The sequence below is a fragment of the Microcaecilia unicolor genome, chromosome 1 (genome assembly GCF_901765095.1).
Source record: "Microcaecilia unicolor chromosome 1, aMicUni1.1, whole genome shotgun sequence".
In the NCBI taxonomy this organism is placed as follows: Eukaryota; Metazoa; Chordata; class Amphibia; order Gymnophiona; family Siphonopidae; genus Microcaecilia; species Microcaecilia unicolor.
Genome location: NC_044031.1, coordinates 532,965,246 through 532,983,497, shown reverse-complemented (window position 1 = coordinate 532,983,497; position 18,252 = coordinate 532,965,246). Strand labels below are relative to the sequence as shown.

Genomic DNA, 18,252 nt, shown 5'->3' with positions numbered 1-18,252 from the left:
AAGGGAAATTATACAATAAGACACTCACCAACGATCCTTCTCCACAGTAGCCCTACAATCTGAAATGCACTCCCAGAAGGGCTTCACTTAATGCAAGATTATCTCTATTTTAGGAAGCAGATAAAAGCCTGGCTCTTCTGTGAAGCCTTTAATGGAAGAAGCAACTAATTATGTAGTCGCACACGTGAGGGCTAACATTGGCCACACTTAGGGCCCCTTTTACTAAGCCACGTAAGCTTGTATGCATGCCCAACATGCCCTAAAATGAACTTACCACCTGACTACCATGTGGTTCTTGCGGTAATTTCATTTTTGGTGCATGTCCGCTACGCGTGTCTGAAAATTATTTTTATTTTCTGCCGCGCATAGAGGATGCGTGCCAAGTGGCATCTGAAATGCATAGGTCATTACAGCACAGATTCCTTACCACTAGGTCTATGGCTGGCAGTAAGGTCAGACACCCAAAATGGACGTGCGGCAATTTAAACTTTGCCGCACCTCCATTTTCGAGGAAAAATGTAAAAAGGTATTTTTGGTACGTGCGCTGAGAAATATTTTTCAGCGCGGGCCCAAAACCCACACCTACACTACTGCAAGCCACTTTTTACCACAGCTTAGTAAAAAGACCCCTTACTTCAGCAAGACTTGCTTATGACACATCTACCTTTCATAACTCCATGTGTAATTTTTCTCTTCAGTTAGTCATACTTATCAAACTCCTGTTACCCTATCTTATCTGTCTATATGTTCCATCTCTGCTTACTCCTGTACTGTATATTAAGATGTTTTAATGTGTGTTGTGTTGACATTGGAAGTAGCCTACTATGTTATAATGTGTACTGTTATTTAAATGTTTTTTTCTTTTTATTTTTTTACTGCTGTAATCAGTTAGGGACCCTTTTACTAAAGCTTAGGGTGCACTATTAGAATTAGCGTGTCCTATTTTATACCTATTGCTCACATGGCACTTAGCATATGCTAATGTCCATTAGCATGTGCTAAGCTTTTATAAGAGGGCCCCTCAATGCCTATATCCTAGTTATTTACTCCATCTTGGGTGAATTTCTTCAAAAAGGTAGTAAGTAAATAAATATTCAAAGAGAATGGCCCATACATGCCTGTCCTATATGGACAGTTTGAAAAGTTATCCAGATAATATCCAGCAGCTTAAATCAGATAAATAGGAGGAAGGAGTGAAAGTGGTGCCAGTACTTATCTGGAAAAACAATGATATTCTGTTAAAAGTCTGCTCAATAACATGTCTAAATCTATTTTATAGGCCAGCATGGTCACCTCTCAGCATATATAGAGAGAGACACTAATTATCTGGATAGTAGTGCTGAATATATGTAATAAGGTAAACCCTAGCAACCATTGACACTTATTCTACTGATCGTGATGGCTGAAAATCCTTTCCATTATTTTTTCTATTTAAACAGGTGGAGGTGTGTTAGGGGAAACAGAAACAATAAAGGGGAGAACATAAAGGACTCAAGAAAGAAGAGAAGAGTTACAGGAAGGGGTGACAGAGTTATGGGTTTGGTTTGCGAACTAGTGAGGAGGCCACAGGCTCAAGAGTGCACACGATCATAACAGCTGAGGGAGGGAGCAAATCAAATTGGGGAACTGCTGTTGTCTTTCCTGCATGAAACCATGGCTTCTTTCACCTCTGGTGCTGGTGGAGGTGTGCACTAGGCCCAGTCCTGTGACTGCATCCCCTGGGTTACCTCAAGGATGTGTGTAAAGAGCCTGCTGGTCACCTGATATGAGGAAAAGAAAGGGGTGAGTGCACAGGACACATGATTAAATGTGTAAGGCTCTTTAGAGACGTATGAGTGGTTCAGGCAAAGAGTAGGGTAATCCTAGCAGCAGGCTAGTGTGAAAAGGATGACAAAAATATGATGAGTGAGTCAGCATGTTCTGAGCTTAAAATGTGTAATGAGTAGACCAAGATCAAGAGATCTGGGTGAAACTGGGGTAGCAATAAAGGGAGCATTATCGGAGACCTAAAAGTATCCGATTGTAACTTTCTTTGAGCTACTACTGAAAATTCATGTACCTGCCTTTACACACCCTTGCATGCATTAATGTATAAAATACTAGCACTAAAGCATACAAATGTACAGTTACCTGTGAAAGTGCCAGCAGGGTGCCTATGTGCTATTCTGTAATGGCGCACTTAACTGACATACCCCCTAATTCTATAAAAGTTGTCAAAAATTGTGTGTTCAAATTTGGGTGCACACCCAATTTGCATGTGCAATTAAATTGAGTAACGAGTTGATGAGCACCAATAATTGGCTTTTCAACAAGCAATTATTGTACTAATTAGATTTAATTGGCATTTATGTGTGCCTAAAATGTATGTGCAATCTGAAAAAGGGGGGCACAGAAATGGGAGGGTCGTGGCATAATGGGGCGTTCCTAAAATTAACGTGCATTGTTATAGAATAATGGGGATATATGCATAATTTAGGTGTGTACGTTTGAACCATATTTCAGTTGGTGCAATTTGTTTGTGCAAAAACCTGTTAAGTCCACTTACCTTAAACAGCCAACTGCAGCTTCTTGGTTTCCCATTTTCACTTCGGTGTTAAAGTTATTTGACATCTAATTTTGTCACCGTTCCCTGCAGATACACATTCTGGATGGCATGATCTCTTTTGTCAAAAGTCAAAAAGATTTCTTGCTTACTTTGGTCATTTAAGCCATCCATACAGTGGAGCTTGCAACCACAGTCATGGCCTGTAGAGGGCTGAGGCATTGTCTGTCCTTTTCCATTCACAAATCCCTCTCTCTCTCTTCGCACGCTTAATTTTTTTGTTGCAGTTCGATTCCAGTTGTTGTCATGATACTTTTGTTGTTTAGTATTTTAGCAGGATAATTCAACATTTTCACTTATAGCCTCCATGCTCAAAAACATAATGGATTGCTTTGCCTCACAGTGCTGAATGTTCAGCTAGGCTAGCATGCGCATGCTTAATACAACATAGGCCCAAATATGCATTGCTATGTAAGTAAAACTATCACCATAAGTTAATTAAATTGAGCTAAATTAGCTCTTTAAAATTAATTATAGTTGTAGTTAGCAAATACAAAAATGTTGTGCATACAAAGTTATTAATATATTAGAAAATTATATTTTTTAATTATTTTCCTCGTGGGGCTATTTCTTTTGAGCTTAACAGGATTTTGCAAAAAGCTAAAGTTACAATAACATTTTCTAATGGCTAATGTTAATCAGCAAAAAAAGTAAGTAGATAATGAACAGCTCTATGAAAGAACATATCAGTAAGAAAATCTCAGTTTGTTCCCTTCACTTGGTTGATTTTATGGGCAGCCCACATTGGAATAATTGATTCTTGAAGTTATTGTGGTGTGTGTCACTGAACACTACAAGTACTTTTGATCTAGAAACGGATGAATCTGATGCATTTGTCACAGTTGATAAAAGCAACTCTTTATCACTGCTGAAAAGTGTGGTTGAAGTATTGATCCTGAGCCTATTAGGATCTTTTGGCTTTGAACCTGGTCCTTAGCAATCAGAACAGTGTTATATACTGGCGAATCCACAGCTGTCTGATTATTATGCTGCAGTTAAGAGTTCTTTATTTTTGAACTGTTTAATTTTTTATGCTCACCCAAGTTGTAATAGGTACTAAAAATGGATTTAATGTATCTAAAGATGCTTTACAATCACTCCCCAGTGGGCTGCATAACTTTATACCATGTGCAGGAAACTGACGCTATACACCACAACCAGAGACAGTAGCAACAGATTTAAAAAATGAATAGCAAGGGTGACATTAGAATATGCCGTTACAAATTTGTTACTAATAATCTGTAATATATCATTTAAAGCAGCCATGATAGCTGAGGACTGGAAGTTGGCCAATATTTTTAAAAGGACCCTTGGGGTAAATCGGTATGCTATAGAGTGGTAAGTCTGATGTCATCAGTACCAGGCAAAATGGTTGAAACTGTACTAAAAAGTAAGCCCCTCTTTTTATCAAGCAGCATTAGTGGCTGCCATGCAGCAATGCCAACACACCCCATTCAAAGTGAATGGGGTGTGTGTCGGCATTACCGCACCGGCAGCTGCTAGCATGGCTTCATAAAAGGGGGCCCTAAATTACTGACCATGCAGATTAGATATGTCTTATTGATAAAAGAACATAAGCGTTGCCATACTGGGACAGACCAAAGGTACATCAAGCCCAGTGTCTTGTTTCCAACAGTGGCCAATCTAGGCCACAAGTACCTGGCAAGATCCCAAAAATGAAAAACAGATTTTATGCTGTTTATCCTAGAAATAAGCACTGGATTTTCTCAAGTCCCTGTAATAATGTCTTATGGACTTTTCTTTTAGGAAATTATCCAATTTTTTAAAAACCCTGCTAAGCTAACAGCTTTTACCACATTCTCTGTATTTTTGGAAGGGTAGATAAGCGATTCACATTCTCTCATGAATATTCATTGTGGATATCCCAAAAACCTGACTGTCTGGGGTGCCTCCAGGACAAGGTTTGGGAACCACTGCATTAGGGTATTTGAATAGTAATGAGATGTACATAATGTTTGCATATTTTGCAACTCATTACTCATTAACCTGAGGTGACTTTAATATCACCACAATATTTTTAGAAAAACAGTGTAAGGACTGTTTAAGTTGCATTAAAGACCAATTAACATGACTTAAAAGCCCTAAGGCTGCTTGATGACTCTCCCCCCTTGCTGTGGACAAGTGCATAGTGATTCACATAGGAACAACATATTCTCCAGTTACAAGCACAAATTGATGGATTTTAAGTTAGGAGTCACCACCGATAAAAACAATTTTGATGGACTGTTCATTGAAATATTCAGCCCACTATGCTTCAGCTGGTAAAAAATAAGGCAAATAAAATGTCAAGAATTAGTCAAAAAGAGACATCTGAAAATATCGCTGTACCTCTACACACTATTGCAACTCCACCTTCAGTGTAGTTCTGGTCATCCTATCTCAAAAAGGATATAGCAGAACTAGATAAGGTTTAGAGAAGGAAGAATAATACAAATACAAAGGAGACAAAATAATTCTCTTATGAAGAAAGGCTAAACAAGTTAGGGCTGTTCAGCTTGAAGAAAGATGACTGAGTGGTGATATAATAGAAGTTTTTTAAATCATGAGTGGGGTGCAACAGTTAAATACAAAATTGCTGTTGAACCTTTCAAACAACACAAAACCAAGAAGATGCTCTATGAAACTGGCAGGTAGAAAATAAATCATAGAAACTTTAGGGTTTACTCAGTGCATCATTAAGATGTAGGTGGGTGCGCTTAACATGGAAAACAAGTGTTTTGTGGTAATCTGTCAGCGCACACTAATTGTGTGCTATTTGTTTTTTAAAAATTTTCAGAAGGGGAATGGGTGTGGAAGTGTTATCCAGCGAGTACATTCATGTTAGTGTGCGCTAAGGGACAAATTCTACATATGTCACAGAAAAAATCAAATTAGAAAAAAAAACATGCTTAGCGCTATTCTATAAACCTCACATAAAGTTGGGTACATAAGTGTTGCCTTACTGAGACAGACCAAAGGTCCATCAAACCCAGCATCCTGTTTCCAACAGTTGCCAATCCAGGTCACAAATACCTGGCAAGATCCCCCAAAAAGTACAAAACATTTTATGCTGCTTATCCCAGAAATATTTTCCCCCAAATTTCCCCCAGTTTATAGAATATGTGTAGCGCTGTCCCTGCCAATGAAAACCTGGTGCAAATGCCCATGCCTAACTTAGGCACAGATCGGGCATTTTCTATAACAGTGTGCATAATTTTTAGGAACGCCCATGGCCTGCCCATGCCCTCCCATAGCCACACCTCCTTTTAAAACCCACAGATTTTAATTTATGTGCACCATTTTACAGAATACATTTACAAAGTCATGTTTGTAAATTCTAATCACCGCTAATTAGGAGGAAAAAGAATGAAGCAGGGCCCCATTGTTTCCATGCAAGAAGAAGATAGCAGTTCCAAGAAAGCTTGAAAATTCAAATGTCTTCAGCAACTGCACCTATAATACCCAGAAATTAGAATTAATTTCTATTTACATTCTCATTAAAATTTAAAGAGACTCTGACACACAGAGAGTAAAATCAAGGGGACAGAAAAATACTTACTTGGCTGATTACAGGCCTGCATAAAGAGATCTACCTATACTGGAGATGGTTTTTAGGGTTGACGATGTGGACGAATTGAAAGAAATCTCAGTGAACTTGGAAAATGTACTAAGCCAAATTGACAAGTTAAAGAGTGATAAATCACCTGGACCAGATAGTAAATATCCCAGGGTATTGAAAAAACTCGAGTATGAAATTACTGATCTGCTGCTAGTGATCTGTAACCTGTCGTTAAAAATGTCCATAGTATCTGAAGATTGGAGAGTGGCCAATGTGATGCTGATTTTTAAAAAGGGTTCTGGGAGTGATCCAGAAATTACAGATGGTAAGCCTGACTTCAGTGCCAGGCAAAATTGTGGAAATTATTATAATGAATAAAATTACAGCACGTGTAGACAAGCATGGTTTAATGAGACAGAGTTACCATGGGTTCAGCCAAGGGAGGTCTTGCCTCACCAATTTGTTTCATTTCTTTGAAGGCGTGAATAAACATGTTGATAAAGGTGAGCTGGTTGATGAACTGTATCTAGATTTTCAGAAAGTTTTTGACAAAGTACCTCATGAGAGACTCCTGAGAAAATTAAGGAGTCATGGGATAGAAGGCAATGTCTTTCTGTGGATTAAGAATTGGTTCTTGGACAGAAAATAGAGGGTAGGGTTAAATGGCCATTTTTCTCAATGAAGGAGGGTGAATAGTGGAGTACCACAGGGATCTGTACTGGGACAGATGCTGTTTAACATAGTTATAAATGATCTGGAAATCAGAACGATGAGAGAGGTGATTACATTTGTAGATGACACAAAACTATTTCAAGTTGTCAAAATGCATGGGAATTGTGAAAAAATGTAGGAAGACCTTAGAAAACTAGAAGACTGGGCATCCACATGGCAGATGAAATTTAATGTAGACAAATGCAAAGTGATGCACATTGGGAAGAATAATCTGAATCATAGTTGTCTGATGTTAGGGTCCACTTTAGGAATCAGCACTCAAGAAAAAAGACCTAGGTGTCATTGTAGACAATATGCAGAAATCTTCTGCCCAGTGTGTGGGGCAGCCAAAAAAGCAAACAGGATGCTAGGAATTATTAGGAGAGGGATAAGACCAAAAATATTATCATGCCTCTGTATCAGTCCATAATGCAACCTCACTTTGAGGCCCTGTTACAATGGCACGGTAGGGCCTACACACGTACAGCATGCACCAAATCAGAATTACTGCCCGGCTAGCGCATGAGCTGGGTGGTAATTCTGAATTTAGAGCATGCCAAATCCCCTGGTATAAAATAATTTTCTATTTTCTACCGCTTACCCAGCGGTAAACAGCAGTTGACGCATGCAGCATGCCTACTGCCCAGTTAGTGTGTGAGACCTTACCACTAAGTCAATGGGTGGCTTTAAGGTCTCAGGCCAAAAATGAATGCATGCTGGTTTTCATTTTGCCGCATGTGGACCAGCGTACATCCAAAACATGCACCTACACCAGCACAGGCCACTTTCGGGCATGCCTTAGTAAAAAGACCCCTTAGATTTTGTATTTAGGCCTTCCATCTTACCTGATATGCTCTTTATAAGTAGCTCAAAACACAGTTGCATGCTTACTAGCTGGACTCACAAGATTTGATTATATTTCACCAATTAAAAAAAAAAAAGATTACACTGGGTTCCAATTCAGTGGTAGATTCAATTCAAAGTATTGACCTTAGCCCATAAAGTAGTACATAAAACTTAGATTGTGAGCTTAATAGGGACAGAGAAATACCTGTATGTAATATATAAGCTGCCTTGGCTGTACCACAGAAAGGCAGTATATGACATGCAAGACCCATAACCAGTCATGCTGCTACCTCACTTAAAATGTATCATCCTGTTCGATCACTTAGATCCTCTGATAAACTCCTGCTCAAAGTTCCTTCATTTTCTGATATTTAAGCTAGAAGAATATTGTGCCTTAATATTTTTTGTAGGTGGTATTTCACTGAGGAACTCTCTTTCTTTCAGTCTTCATAGTATTGCTAATTTTGTCTTTTTTAAAAAAAATATTTAAAAGCCTATTTATTTAGTAAGTTTTTTGTTTACCACCTTCTGCATGGTCGCTTCTGCTCTTCCTGATGTTTGTATTTTAGGCCCCTTTTACAAAGCCATGGTAGTGGCTGTCGGTGTGGTATTGCCAACACAGCCCATTCACTTTGGATGGGCTGTGTCGGCATTGCCGTGCGGCAGCCACTAGCACAGCCTTATTATTTTGCTACTTTAAGTTTCTTTTATGATTAGGATGATAAGGTATGAATGATTTATTGTGATAAGGTGTACATGATGTTGTTGTTCATTGTTTTATTTTATGATTTTATTGTAAATGTTTTTATTGTTACCCGCCTTGAATAGCAGCATGGGTGAAAAAAAAAATCTTTACAAAATATAAATGGATAAGTTCATAAGAATTATTAGCCTGGTAGACTTAGAAGATCCAGTGCTCATCCCTGGAAATGAGCTATGGGAAATAGGCCTACATTTGGAATCTACTAGGTACTTGTAGCCCAGACTGGCCATTGTCAGAGAGAGTATGCTTGCTTAAAGGACCTTGGTTTGATTCAATATGGCTTTTCTTATGATCTTATGTGAAAGCAAAGACTACCAAGGAACCCGACAGTGGAGCAGAAATAAATAAGAGGTTTCTGGTCCTAGGGATACACTTTGGAAAAGTTCATATAGAAGATAATGAAATCAGTTTAGAACAGTTCACAAATTGAGATGTAAAATCTAAATCATTAAATAAAGAGACAATTGAATCTAAGATAATCTTATCTATTTCAGGGGTACACATGTTCAGTCTTTGTAGGCTGCAAGTTGGCAATGTTTTCAGGATATCTCTAATCAGTATGTATACAGTAGAAGCTGTATGCATGTAGATCTGTCTCATGCATATTCATAGTTAATTAAGTACTAAATGAGTAAATATCATAGGACTTAGTACAACAATCAATAAAATACTTCACGTACCAGTCTTATTGTTTTAAAGCTACTTCTTATTGCAAATTTTATTAATATCAATATTACTGCATCAGTTTAAATTATTAATATTTTCAATGTGGATATACCTCTACTACTATTACTACTATTTAGCATTTCTATAGCGCTACAAGGCGTGCTTATACTACATACCTTAGACCACAAACTCAATAATCAAACATACCATCATTCATACCTATACACATAGAGCATATGCACACCACTTAGCTCAATAATAACCCAGATCTATACAAATACATTCCTGAACATAACATTTCCTATCACAATTCGGTTATCATTACACAGTGCATGTAGTAAAGATTATCCTTGTAGGTAGTCCTCTTATAATCATAGACTGTCTTTTAATCAGCAGTCATAAATTCAAATCAATAATGTCTCATAAGCAAAGTTCAACCGTTGTACATGCTCATCATATTCTCTTGAGTGGTGTCATAAGAAACTCTTCCGTATCCATAGGTTTACTAACGTAATCAATGCAAGCCCTTCAGAGCATCTTGTAAGACAGCATTGTTAATCCACGCCCTCGCAGGCGTGATCGCTCCAAGCCCGACGCGTTTCGCACTAGGTGTCTTCAGGGGCTCCAGTTCTACACACAGTAACAAAGCAAGTGTATCAGTTCCATCCCTATCCTAACAAAATATATCCATTATTATAATAATACATCAACTAATTTACCTCAGCTATTATGAGTGCTCAAGCTCTTCAGGCTGTTACCAAGCTGGATCCCTCCATGGAATACCGGAAATGAGATCATTGTTACTGCTCTGCCTTATGCAGGAAAAGGTGTAATGGCTTCCTGAGGCTGTTGCTACTCATTTATAGATTCCCCCATTCCACTTCTTTATTAAGCCCTGTAGGTGTCACTGTTTTCCAATCGTGTATCATACGTTGTTCAATTTGCATCATTCTGTGCAGCATATTCCCTCTGCTTAAGTCTATCTGTTGTAAAACCACAAATCTCAGATCTTCCAGCCTATGTTGTTTATCCTGCCAGTGCTTCAACAGCGGAGTATCTAATTTCTGTAATCTAATATTACTCAAATGCTGTGCGATTCTGTGTTTTACCTTTTTGACTCTTTGTTCTATATATACTAATTTGCAAGGGCAAAAAACAGCATAGATTACATAGGATGAATCACAGTCTGTAGACGACAATAATTGGTATTGTTTAAGGCTCTTTATATTGGGAATTCCCACACTGCACGTCTCCAAAGCATACAGGCAATATGTGCATCCCTTACACTTATGATGTCCCCTACACTTAACCTTACCTATTTGTCTATAGGATTTTAATTTCTCTCCCAAATTTTGCCCTTGTTTGAATGAGAACCGGGGGCATTCGCGAAAAACTTTATGAATCCCTAATATACCTCAGTGTCTCCGTATAATCTGTGTTATCTGCTGGGACTATGTCACATAAGGCAAAATACATGTAAGACGTTTATCCTTGTGCTCAATGCCCTTATTAAATAACCAGCTTCTATGCACATTATACGCCCTCTTGTATGCATATTCATAGGAGATAATTTGAAAACCTGGCTTGTTTGCAGCCCTTGAGAACTGATCTTGTGCACCTCTGATCTTTGTAGCAAATGCTGCATTTAGATTGAGATGGGCTAAAATAAAGTCCATACCAGGGCAGAAGTGAAACTTGGGTGACCATAGGTATTCTATGAAGTCAAATAGGGGATCCCTGTGTAATGAAGAACACGGAGTTTTCACCAATGTATCCCTGCCCACATTCTTCCCTTTTGGACAGGAAGCTTACCGCCCGGCTAAGGTAATTTAATTTTTGGAATGCGTCCAATACATGTGTCCGAAAAAAAATCATTGTTATTTTCAGACGCGTGTATCGGACATGTGCCAAGTGGCATTTGGCACTCGTAGGTCATTACCGCCCGGTTACTGCATGAGACTTTACCGCTAAGTCAATGGCTGGCAGTAAGGTCGCAGACTCAAAATGGACACGCGGTAATTTTGATTTTGCCGCCCGTCCATTTTCAGCAAACATGTAAAAAAGGGCTTTTTTACAGGTACGCTGGAAAATGGATCGGCGAACATCCAGAACCCATGCCTACACTACCGCAAGCCATTTTTCAGCACACCTTAGTAAAAGGACCCCTGTATTTTCTTTAAGAATGATAGTACTCATATCAGTCCATCCCTCATAATTTGAAATTTTACATAGAAATACTTTCATAACTAGGTATATTGAGAGACCTAAGTCTATGGGTTGCTCTCAAATTCTTTTAGTCCATATCTTAACTCATAATGAGTCCCTAAGCATTTCTGCAAAACCCATAATACTTAGGGATCTCATTTAGCATACTGTGTTAAAAAATGATCTAATTATAGATGCATATATATTTGTAAAGCATGAGTCACTCTGTCTTATTTTCTGATTCTTTTCTCTCTTTCATTTTTCCCCAAAATAAAATGATCCAGTTCAGCACTGCGTGGTTTCTGGATTACAAATATCTGAAGCTCCAAATCAAAAGGTTTTCAAATTAAAGACAAATACAGTTGTCATCTGTAAATAATGGTAACCACGTAATGGCAATGCTTCTCCACTATTAGATTTGAAAGCAGTCATAAAGATCCACTTTGCTGCAATAGACCACAATAAATATTTTGGGCCTGATGCTGAGCAGCTATGGCTGATGGATAAAGTAATGTACTGGAGGTGATGGTTTATTTTATTTGTATATTAAATGGTGTCACAATTTAAATGGTGCCACTGAATATACATTTAAGTTGTTACTGCATCACCATTTTCACACATATGTTAAAAGCCTTCTTTTTGATGGTCTAAATGAAGAGAGGTTGAATTTTGTCAGGCACCATATAACTCTGTTTCTTAATTAATGATAACTTTTATATGTATAATCCATAACCTTGACTTATACACATAAATCATGTATACATACAGGAAAATATTTTTTTTTAAAGAGATCGGCCTATGTGTTCAGCATCTGTGCCAACATCAGTCTTTTTAAATATACATATGTACTTATTATTTAACATTATTTACACATTCACAATGGGTAATCTGGTTTTAAGACTTATTTGAAGTGTCTATTGAATGCCAAATTTCTTGTTTATATCAAATTACTACATTGATCAGATATTACCCTAATAATAATGCATTTCTTCTTTGTTCTTTTTGCTTCAGGAAATGACCTATTTCTAGTTGCAGTTCATGAATTGGGTCATGCGTTAGGCCTTGAACACTCAAATGACCCTACTGCTATCATGGCTCCTTTTTACCAGTATATGGAAACTGACAACTTCAAGCTACCTACTGATGACTTACAGGGCATTCAAAAGATATATGGTAAGTCACAGTTTTTATTTCATAAAAGATCAATTTATTCACTATGCAATACTTCATACATACAGAAACTAATAGAACTCCCTTTTTATTAGTTATATGGGGAGGCCAGTAGATACGGGCCTGTGGGTACTTTGCATTTAAGGGCCTACAAGGTAGATTTTTAATAAAACGTCCTCTATGGAACTTCAAACTCCTCCAAAATTTGAGTTGATAACTAAGCGCACATGTAAATAGAACTCACATATTTTCCCTTTAGGGTGACATCTCCAAATGGGTTAATTTTGCACACAAAATGACAGGAATAAACCTTATTACAGCTTGTATAATTCTCTCAGGTATACTGCTAATGTTCATCTTGACACTTGCATTGTTCCAAGAGAGCCTCCTCCTGTTGTTCACAATCTGTAATAGGCACCATTATGAGTACTGACAAATTTTCAAAATGAAAGTATGTACAAACTTCCGCTTTGAAAAGGACTGCAGAGACTTTATGCTCTAATGTCTACTCTTAACCATACATACATTTATTTTATTTATTTATTTTTGGATGTTATGTATGCCTTTTAGTAGCAGCTGAAGTCACGTTGCATTCAGATAAGCTAGATGTTTCTGTGTCCCCACAAGGCTTATTATGTAAATGCATCTGAAACAATGGATGATTAAGGGCTCCTTTTACCAAGCTGCGGCAAAAGGGGGCCTGCACTGGCGTCGGCGTGTGTTTTTCACATGCGCCAAGGCCCCCTTTTTCCACAGTGGGTAAAAGAGAACTCTCTCTTTCCTGCAGTAAAGCACTTGCCGCACAACCATATTGGGGGGAGCCCTTACCATCACCTATTGAGGTGGTGGTAAGAGCTCCCACCCTAACCTGGTGGTAACCGGGCAGCACACGGAACTGCCTGATTACCACCGGATACACTCCAGCGCTACAAAAATAAATACTGCTGCTTATCTCATTTGCCATGCTGGACATTTTGACTGAGTGCCCCCTTTGTTCATTCAATTGCACTGGCCTCCAGTATTAGCTAGAATTAAGTTGAAGATCCTCTGTCTAACTCACAAGACATATTATACAGGCTCCCATCCTTATCTGTCCTCTTTGGTTATTCCCTATATCCCTACCAGAACCTATGTTGGGAATCCACGAGGCACTCATCCTTTTTCTTTCTTGCACCTTTTCTTTGGAACGTCCTCCCCCCTGGCCTTCACTTCAAACCATGTTTTTCTAAATTTAAGGCTTGATTGAAAACTCCTTTTTTCGCGCTCTCTTTCAACCATGTTTAAAAGTACATCCCTCGCCACCAGCCACTGTTCTGTGAGTGTATTTAATCCATTCCTCCCATTTCTTTATCCCGTGTGATTATTTCTTTCCTATATTGAAATGACATTCCTTTTCTAGAGAAACTCTATTTATATTATTTTACTGTAAATCGCTTTGGCCTGCATGCCAGAAAAAGTGGTATATCAAATGTACCAATAAACATACTAATGGAGTTCAGTGGCAATGCTGGACCTCCAGGCTGCTGACACAGCTGGGTGCGGCAGTGGGCAGAGACTTCAGGCTCCATCTACTGAGAAGAACATGTTGGTGTTGAATGCAGCTGAAAAGCCAAGTCCTTGCCAGCTGGAAAAGACATTGTGCCAACATAAAACAGCAATATGAAGTACTACCAACTAGGGACCAGTGAGACTGGCAGAGAACCTATGCCTTGCTAAACCAAAATCATGCAAATCCAGTGGCACTGAGTGCAGCTACAAGAAACTGAGGTGGATGTTGGAGAGAAAGACATGATTGGAGGGAGATGGAGAGGGAGAAGGGGGGCAACAGTGCACTGGCATTCCTAGGGCGGCTGACACCTGGGGTGGAACGCCGATGTGCCCCCCCCCCAGTGAAACGACACCTCCCCCCGGCAAAACGCCCCCCCCCCCGGGTGCATGTTTACCTGCTGGGGGGTGCCGCGCGCCTGTTGGCTTCGGTCGTTCCATGCTCCCTCTGCCCCGGAACAGGAAGTAACCTGTTCCGGGGCAGAGGGAGCACGGAACGAGCGGAGCCGACAGGCGTGTGGCACCCCCCCCCCCCCCCCCAGCGGCATGCACCTGGGGTGGACCGCACCCACCGCCCCCCCCCCTAGGAACGCCACTGCAACAGTGAAGGGAATAGGTAGAGAAGAATGGGAACAAGAGGGATGAGTGGTAAGGAAGCGAACATAGAGTAAGGAGTGCAAATAGAAAGTGGGCTACTTCACACAAATTGACTCATACATATGGACACTCCACCCTGTTCACATAACCTCTAATGCCACCCTGTCACACACAACTCCACAAATATACACACACTGCCCACTTATACACTGGGGATTCATAAGGAGAGGTGGGAAATGAACGGGAACTTGGGTGTACATATCTGTTTCTAGGTTTTCCACCATTTAATGACTGACGTTTCCGTGAATTATGTACATTCCTTAGCATGCAATCAGTTTTTTAAATTTTGTGCTTGCAAAAAGGAATGCACAAAATTGACTTAACAGGTGTTAACTTATGAATCAGCATGTATAATACTGATTTCCCCAGGTAAAAAGGTTTTCCAAATATTAAACAATTTCTAAACAAAAAGTTTGAAACTATTAAAATATCCAAAAACTGACTTAAAAAGCTGAATTGAACCAAAAACAAACCAAAACAGTTTTCCTTGCACATTCTTATTTCCCGCTAGTTACACAATAATTTGTCTTATATGGTTTAACCATGAGATGGAGGGAATATTTTTTGTCTCTAAATCTTGACATCTATACCAAATCATGCTAAGGTGACACTACTACAAAAGTATAGTAGGAAAGAAAAAAAAAAAAAAAGACAAAGGATACATACTGGCCACACGTTGCCCCCTTCCTGTAGCTTACACAAAAAGGTTAATGATGGTAGTAGTGATACTGAAAAACCTTCAGGAGAAGATAATGTTCCTGATGCAGTCATAGGCTGTGGGGACCCGCTACAGCAGGAGATAAACAACAGAAAACTAATGAAAACATTCAGAGGACTAAAAGCTGTTAGGTAGACTCCTGACAATAAAAATGAGTCATGTACTGCTACTATAAACCCAGTGTTTGATTACAAAATGTATATAAACAGAGCTCACTAGAAAATGGAGGAAAGAGGAAATATATTGAAGGAAAAGCTGCAAAAAGCAACTGATACAAATATAAGATCCTTTATTGTGCAAGTTAAAGAACAGTACTCACAAAAGGATGTTTTAAAATAGCTAATCTGTGCCACAGAAAGAGAAATAGAGATAGGAAAGGGAGATTAAGCAAGGAGTACAGAAGGAGTGCCATAGTACCAGAACACTTGGATGAAGCAACAAGGGAAAGTATCTGTAAAAGATGAGGTTGTCATTGAATGCGGAGTTCCAGAAACACAAGAAAGTGTGATAAACGAAAGATAGGCTTGGAATTAATTGAGAGGGAAGATTAAATGTAGGAGAAAGACTCCGGGGTGGAGGATTTAACAGCTGATCTGCTAGTCTACTTAGAAATAGATAAATATGATAGTTTCAAGGAGAGGGAAAGATTACTCAAGTTGAATTTAACATCTAGAGTGAAGAGTATGATATGAAAGATGAATAAGGCCATAACCTTTATATAGGGACAAGCTAGTGATATCACAGAAATTAAGCAAATACTGTGTGTCCAAAATTATTACTGAAAGAATTTTACCAAGGAGGTGCGTGATCACAGAAAAAGAAAAATCCCCTTTGGAAAAAATAAAACGTATTGATGGAAAAAAAATCATTAGAGGTATCTTAAAAGGATTTAAATCACTAAAGATAATGAGGACGATCTAAAACATCAAACTTGACACACTCTGCATGAATTGAGGAAGATCTTAAATTCATATAGTCCAATAATAAATTGAAAGTAAAAGCTGAAGCACAAAAACTACAGAGATATGAAGAAAACAGAAAAGAAATATATTAGAATAAATTATTTATAGAAAAACCAAACAGTTCTACAGGAAACTGCAAAAGAACATCAGAAGAATGAAAACACCAACTAAAGCTAAAATAGAAGCATTCTGGAGAAACTTATATAAAGACCCTGTAGAGCATAACTAATAGGCAGAATAGCTACCCTGCATATAAGAGAATTTGAAATGGGCAAACATTACAGGTATGAAATGGCCCGGAGTAACAACAAAAGAATTGGAAGACAGGTTAAAAAGATCTTCAGACTGGAAAAGCCCTGGCCCATTTGGAGTGGCGGTGGCCTAATTTTGGTTTAAACATGGCAAGCTGCAAAGATTTGACACCACAGTGACTAATAACAGGAAGAATGCCTCAGTTTACAAAGGGTGATCCAAGTAACCTTCCCAAAAATTACAGACTAATAACTTGTCTATCTACAGTCTATAAGCTGTTCACTGCAATAGATACCAACCGAACATATGATCATATTACTTTAAAAACATAATGGCATATAAAGCAGAAGAACAATACGAAGGGAGCACATCTACTATAATAAAACTCACCCTCAACGTTCTGAAGTCACTCAGTCACTCACTGAAGGGTTCATGGATTCATGGTGGTGAAGCCAGAACACTGACCATGTCTCTCTGCCCCGCCCTCGCATGACGGACCCTCAACATTCTGAAACACAAAGGACCATCACAACACCATTCCCAGGCAACACTAGGCAACGTAAGACGGACCAGAGGAAACTACGTGACAATAAGGGAGGAGCATTCCCCAGCAGAATGGCTCATTATCTGTGCAGCACGGAGAGCACAGAACCACCGCTGGAACGAGAGAAGAATATTCCTGCTGTGGGTATGTACAAAAATAGACCGGGGGAGGGGGGGGGGGGAATTTTTAAATGCCTAATGCCAGTACTGAAGAGTGCCAGAGGGCCTATAGCACAGACTATATTTGGGATCGCTTGACATGGAGTCAGAGGAGCCGGAAAACAACGTGCCCGTCACCATCTGGGACGTGGGCGAACAGGACAAGCTGCGGCCCAGCTGGAAGGATTACCCGTGACCCAGCCAGCAGCAAACAGCGACCAAGGAAGGGGGAGGAGTACTCCTTCCCTGCCTAGGAATTGCTGGAGACTGGCTGCCAAACTAACGAAACAACCGCACACCGACGCACCACCTCCATCATTCGAAAGGCATCCACTCTTTCTTCAACAGAAATGCAAACTAATAATACAAAACAAACAAAAAATACATGGTTTCTCAGGCGGCTGCAGGTAACTCCCCACCCCCTTCCTCTTCCCCTTTTGCCGAAGCGGCCAAGGACGTGCCCAACCATCCCCAGCCTCAGGCAAGCTGTCTCCCACCTCAGGGATTCCCCGAGCACCCGGAAAAAGACGGCGCTGATTCCTGCAGCGCATAAATGTTCCAGCATTCCCCTGCAGCCGGCCTGAAATGGACCAAACATACCGGATCACCCCCCAACGGCCCGAGACCGTGCTCCTCTCCCTTCTGCCAACTTAAAAGAACCATCCCCGTCCTCAGGCAAGCCGTCACCCACCTCCAGGATGCCCAGAACCCCAGCCCAATGGAAAAAGATGGTGCTGCTTCCAACAGCACATTTCTCTTCCAGCATTCCCCTACAGCAGCCCTGAAACGGCCAAAAAATACCGACAAAGAACGTGCTCCTCAACCTTCCGCCCATCTAAAACAACACTGCTGCCTCAGCACAACACAAAAAAAAAACATGGAAAAAAAAACAAC

At 39.6% G+C, this 18,252-nt stretch overlaps 1 protein-coding gene across 1 annotated transcript in view; it reads left to right on the top strand.

Annotated features, from left to right (window-relative positions):
• MMP16 (matrix metallopeptidase 16) overlaps nt 1-18,252 on the top strand; it is a 645,160-nt gene that overhangs the window by 467,351 nt on the left and 159,557 nt on the right. Inside the window, exon 5 of the mRNA XM_030216285.1 lies at nt 12,364-12,525. Coding sequence (XP_030072145.1) covers nt 12,364-12,525 — 162 coding nt within the window. The remainder of the gene's footprint in view (nt 1-12,363; nt 12,526-18,252) is intronic.